The following is a 6,004-nucleotide window of genomic DNA, read 5'->3' on the forward strand; positions in this document are numbered from 1 at the left end:
TTATTATGAGTATGTGGATTAATTCTTGTAAAACAAGGAATATATTCGAAAAAGTTTATAAAGCTATGGCGGTTAATTATTATAATCGTCATTGCTTATTCATACTTATCTCTTGCGTCACACAAAGAAATTTCCTTGACAATTCTAGGAAAAGTAAAACACGTTAATAAGGTATTAGATCAACACAAACTATGCATGCATGACTATAAATATGTCTGTCTGCGATTCTAACAAATCTTTTATCCCATACAAGAACTTCTTTCATATCGTTAACAAGAAGAACACGTAACAGAAAGACACATCCAAAGGAAGTCTCTGGTTATTTCAATTAATTAAGGTACATATATATTGTTAAGTATATATCTGTCACATTTTTTTATTACAATAACAATCATATTTTTTAACCTTATACCCTATTCATTTTCCTTAATTTGTCCTACAATTCCAAAATGTTCTCTTATTATATAGTTATATATTTGGATATTGAAACGCCAGTTCTTATTGTACCGACTTTTCAATGTAATAGATACATATAGTTTTTATTTGATGCTAGGAATTAGTCGATTCTTTTAAGTTTTATCCACCTAATGGACTGCTAACATTTTTTTGTTATTGTTTTCCTTTTAATGCGTTGGAAAGTCAGTTTAGCGTATCACATGATTTTTTAAATTAAACATGTTTTTAAATACAAAATTTGAAACTATTATATCCAATCATTCAATATTTATGCAATATATATTATACGAAAAAGAACGTCTTTTGACAAAAAAATAAAACTTATTTAAGATATATATAAGTAGTCTAATTTATCATAAATTAAAGCTTTAGTAACAATTGATACTATTGCTTTTCGTTTTAATCCTTAAATAAATATTTTTACAATTTTTTTATACATAAAATATATTTACAACTGATTTGCCGAAATTATAACGATGTCAGAGTATTTTTTTCATGTAGGTATAATTTTTTATTTTAAATGTTTACACGTACCAACCAGGATGCATCTGTTTTGTTTTTTCCTTTTCATGTAGAAAAGCAAAACTGAAGGAGATCTTTTGTGTTAGTTGGAGCTAAAACAAGAAATTAGTGTCAAGTATAAGAATCAAATCGAACACCGTCATATTTTCAACAATGGATAGCGACTCATTTATAAATGTTTTTTCATATAGGATTAATTAATATAGAGTTTTCTTAACAATTGTTAAAATACAAATAATGAGGGTTGTAGAAACAGGGAGAACGATACTAGGTGTAAATTAAAGGTGACAGGAGAAAATTTGCATCCATTATCATCATACTTCTTCCTAACCAGCTAACTCTCTTGTTAAGATATGCTTTTAACTAATGAATAGGATACATTAAGCTAACAAGAAAAGATTATGCGTTTCCCAAAGTATAGATTTGGAATAAAACTTTTTCTCTTATTTTTTTTTTAAAAAAAAAAACTATAGCGGTCTCTTTTCTTGTTCTAAACTTTCAATTTGAGATGTTCAGGCTCATGCATCAATGTTGAGTTTCTATGTTTCTCACAACTTGATCCTTGTTTGATTGAACAGAGAAAGGACTCGAATAGTTGGTTATTCATGGAAGACACCGCACAACAAATCAAGCGTCCTTTTGGTGTTCCTGAAGGACCAGAATTCACTGTTGGGTTGGATGTACCTTTGAGCGAGTTGAAGGTGGAGCTTCTTAAAGAAGGTGTGTCCATCATTATGCTGACTGGTTTAGGTGGATCAGGAAAAACCACTTTGGCTACAAAGCTTTGTTGGGATGAACAAGTCATAGGTATATCTCGTAACTAACCCCTTTTTTGTTTTCTGCTATGATAAATGAATTAACTAGTTCTTCTTATAGATGGTAAGAAAAAAAAGGTTTATTTCATATTTGCAAAATTTCAGATGATATTCATCAAGAAAAAATGGAAGTTTAGTAGCACTAGGTGAAATTAATTACTTGCAGAATGCTATAATTCCCTATATATTTCTGAAATATAGAGAGCACCTTAAAGCAGAGTTCAAGATTGCTGAATACTGATATCATTTCCTAAGTTTCGCATATGCTACTCTAACATAGAGAATCATTTTCTCTTGATCATGAGCATAATAAGTTACTTTCATTTCCGTTCATGTTCCTTTTTTATAATGTTAAATGTGGTAATTTAATTTCTGGCAATACGTGCACCATTTAATATTATTGTAGAAAGAATTTCCGAGCTTACTATTCTCTTTGGTTTCTCTAGGTAAATTCAAGGAAAATATTTTATTTGTCACCTTCTCAAAAAAGCCTAAGTTGAAGATTATTGTAGAAAGACTATTTGAACATTGTGGATATCAAGTGCCTGAGTTTCAAAGCGATGAAGATGCAGTCAATCAATTGGGACTTTTGCTGAGGAAAATTGATGCAAGTCCTATGTTGCTGGTCCTGGATGATGTCTGGCCTGGCTCAGAAGCCTTAGTTGAGAAATTTAAAGTTCAGATATCAGATTATAAAATTTTGGTGACTTCAAGAATAGCATTCCATAGATTTGGCACTCCATTCATCTTAAAACCTCTTGTTCACAATGATGCAATAACCCTTTTCCGTCACCACGCTCTCTTAGAAAAAAACAGTTCAAACATTCCCGACGAAGATCTTGTCCAAAAGGTACATGTTCCTTCTTTCTGACATATTATATGAGTAATTCGTACAAGAATTTTCTGAAATGCATATATATTAATGTATATATTTGCAGCATGGATGCCTGAGTCATAACAAACTATATTTACTTGCACTGAAATGCAGGTTGTGAGACATTGCAAGGGTTTACCGCTTGCCATTAAAGTGATTGGTAGATCACTAAGTAATCGATCTTATGAGATGTGGCAAAAGATGGTGGAGGAATTTTCACATGGTCATACTATACTTGATTCTAACATTGAATTAATTACTTCCCTCCAAAAGATCTTAGATGTCTTGGAAGATAATCACATCATCAAAGAGTGCTTCATGGACTTAGCTTTATTTCCTGAAGGCCAAAGAATTCCTGTTGCTGCTCTTGTTGATATGTGGGTAGAGTTGTATGGACTAGATAATGATGGCATAGCAACGGCCATTGTCAAAAAATTAGCTTCCATGAATCTGGCTAATGTCTTAGTGACAAGGTACATTCAATGACTACTTATATTTCTTCTCAACACTTTGTCCTCATATATTCAATAGCACAAATAATTCGATAGCTTGTTGGCTCATGAGAAGAGCAGCTGATTCCTTATAAATCATTCCAAAGTTACCATTTAACTTGAGAATTTAAACTTCTTGCATTCTGTAATTTTGCATTTATTCTTATCATGAACTTCCTTTGATGACAGAAATTGAAATTTGTAAGTTTTCTATCAAATAGAGAGCATGGATATTTAATGATGTGAGGGAACTTTTCACCCTAAGGAATTAATGCTTGCTAATTTTCCAGGAAAAATACAAGTGATACAGACAGTTACTATTACAATAACCATTTCATCATTCTCCATGATATTTTAAGAGACTTCGCAATTTATCAAAGCAACCAGGAACAAGTTGAACAGAGAAAAAGACTGATGATTGACATAACAGAAAATAAACCTAAATGGTGGCCCAGAGAAAAACAGCAAGGCTTGATGATCCGCGTACTGTCAAATATTTTTGGATGGCGTGTTGAACAAAAACCCCAACAGATCCCTGCACGGGCATTGTCTATATCGACCGGTTAGTTATCTTTCTCTAAAGTATAGACATTTACATACAAAGTAAAGATGGTTAAAAAAAACAGAAAGTCCCTATGGTCTTCAATTTGTTCTTCTACTATTGACACCATATGTAATTCTTTGCAGATGAAACTTGCACATCATATTGGTCCCACCTGCAACCAGTTCAAGCTGAGGTTCTGATTTTAAACTTTCAAACTAATCAGTACACCTTTCCAAAGTTCCTGAAAGAAATGAGTAAACTAAAAGTTCTGACAGTCATACATCATGGTTTCCATCCTTCTAAAATGAACAATTTTGAGTTACTTGGCTCATTATCCAACCTAAAACGAATCAGATTAGAGAGGATTTTGGTTCCTCCCTTTGTCACATTGAAGAATCTAAAAAAGTTATCCCTCTTCTTGTGTAATACAAGACAGGCTTTTGAAAATGGAAACATGCTAATTTCAGATGCTTTTCCAAATCTAGAAGATTTGAATATTGACTATTGCAAAGATCTGATAGAATTGCCTAAGGGGGTCTGTGATATCACCTCCCTGAAGATGCTCAGCATTACTAATTGCCATAAGCTTTCTGCATTGCCTCAACAATTTGGAAACTTGGAGAATTTGAAACTTCTAAGGCTAAGTTCCTGTACTGATTTGCAAGAGATACCAAATTCTATTGGAAGACTTTCGAATCTAAGACATATGGACATCTCAAACTGCATTAACCTTCCAAATTTACCAGAGGACTTTGGTAATCTTTGTAATCTAAGAAATCTGTACATGACAAGTTGTCCAAGGTGTGAATTGCCACCCTTAATCATCAATCTTGAGAATTTAAAAGAGGTGGTATGTGATGAAGAGACGGCTGCTTCATGGGAAGCTTTTAAACCTATGCTTCCCAATCTAAAGATAGATGTTCCTCAACTTGATGTTAACTTAAATTGGCTTCATGAAATTCGCTCCTAAGTCCTAATACCTGTTTCATGCTAATGTCATTGTGTTAGTGGCTTTCGGGTTTGATTAGCAATCTTAGGTTTCCACAGGAAAAGGCCATCATTTTCTGTGACAATCTGAGTGCAATCTGTTTAGCCAAGGATCAAGTCCATCATGAGAGGACTAAGCACATTGACATTAGATACCACTTCATCCATTTTGAGAAAAGGGTCAAAGTCCAGAAAGTTGATACGAGGGAGAATCCAACAGATATGTTCACGAAGCCGGTTCTAAGAAACAAGTTCATGCATTATCTGGATCTACTTACTGTAGATTGCTGGAAATGAACTGAGTTAGTTGTAATTCAGAAATATTATTGAATCAAGGTGGAGATTGATGATTGTTGGACAATACATGATAGACATAGAATGGACAACAATGATCGTCTGGTCCAGTACTTTTATCTTTTATATAGGTCATCCAATCCTATGTCACCTGGTGGAGCATCCAGTCACGTACGAGGGACCGTCCAACATGGTGATTCACTAACATAAGTTGTGTTGTAACTGTAACTATTTTCTATTTTTTTCCGTTTGTAACCATTTTCGGTTAGATAGATAGTAGTTGTCTCCTTTACAAGGAGCTCTGTATTTTGGGTTTAGAGAGTTTGAGAGTATTTTGAACCCCTTCATTGTAAATTTTGTTATTCGTAATAAACTTAACAATTTTGCACAATATCTCTTTTCTCCTCTATCACTTGAGTTTTCCTATCTGAATACAATTTCTTGAATCTTTCCCAACATATATAGTCGAGCAGATCAATTTCAATCTAAAGTGACACTTGGCTTAGCCATCTAGCAGATTCTACTACTTCATCAAATTGTTGCCTCATATGATGTTTATTGAAGCTTCAGTACTCAATTTCCAACTCCATAGCATGTTCTTCATCTTTATTCTCCTTTTTTTCTACCAAAAATGGGAAATTTACTACAATGTAACTAAAACTAAATTATTGAAATAAAACTTAACTACTAATGAAATTAAAGAAAATTGAGTTAAAACATGCCTCTACATAAGGAAAATAGTGAGATAAATGACTAAAAATCTAACAACTTTATAAGTACATAATTTTAACACTTATCAACTCACCCAAACTTGGAGTTTTACTTGTCCTCAAGCAAAAGATACAAACTGGCAATGACTACCTAGAAATACTAACACTATAACAAAACACATGGACAAAGATCAATCTCATCGTAGCATATCTAGTACATGCTTTCATCCATACTTGAAAAGGAACCAACCAAAGATTTAAATTTCAGCCACGGTGCCTTTAGTGAGACCACAACAAGGATGCAAATGCCT

At 33.1% G+C, this 6,004-nt stretch overlaps 1 protein-coding gene across 3 annotated transcripts; it reads left to right on the forward strand.

Annotated features, from left to right (window-relative positions):
- Positions 1-204: 204 nt before the first annotated feature.
- On the forward strand, positions 205-5,374 carry LOC100793054 (probable disease resistance protein At5g66900). Of its 3 annotated transcripts, none has more exons than XM_006579820.3 (6): positions 205-337; positions 1,557-1,785; positions 2,240-2,643; positions 2,782-3,140; positions 3,449-3,720; positions 3,846-5,374. In XM_006579820.3, the coding sequence occupies exons 2-6, from the start codon at positions 1,584-1,586 to the stop codon at positions 4,670-4,672; spliced, it is 2,064 nt and encodes a 687-aa protein (XP_006579883.1). In that variant the 5' UTR covers positions 205-337; positions 1,557-1,583; the 3' UTR covers positions 4,673-5,374. The 3 variants fall into 3 exon arrangements, with proteins under 3 accessions (XP_006579883.1, XP_014631033.1, XP_006579884.1); XM_014775547.3 differs by lacking the exon at positions 205-337 and adding an exon at positions 373-519; XM_006579821.3 differs by lacking the exon at positions 205-337 and adding an exon at positions 544-1,262.
- Positions 5,375-6,004: the final 630 nt, after the last annotated feature.

Source organism: Glycine max, chromosome 5, assembly GCF_000004515.6.
Source record: "Glycine max cultivar Williams 82 chromosome 5, Glycine_max_v4.0, whole genome shotgun sequence".
Taxonomy (NCBI): Eukaryota; Viridiplantae; Streptophyta; class Magnoliopsida; order Fabales; family Fabaceae; genus Glycine; species Glycine max.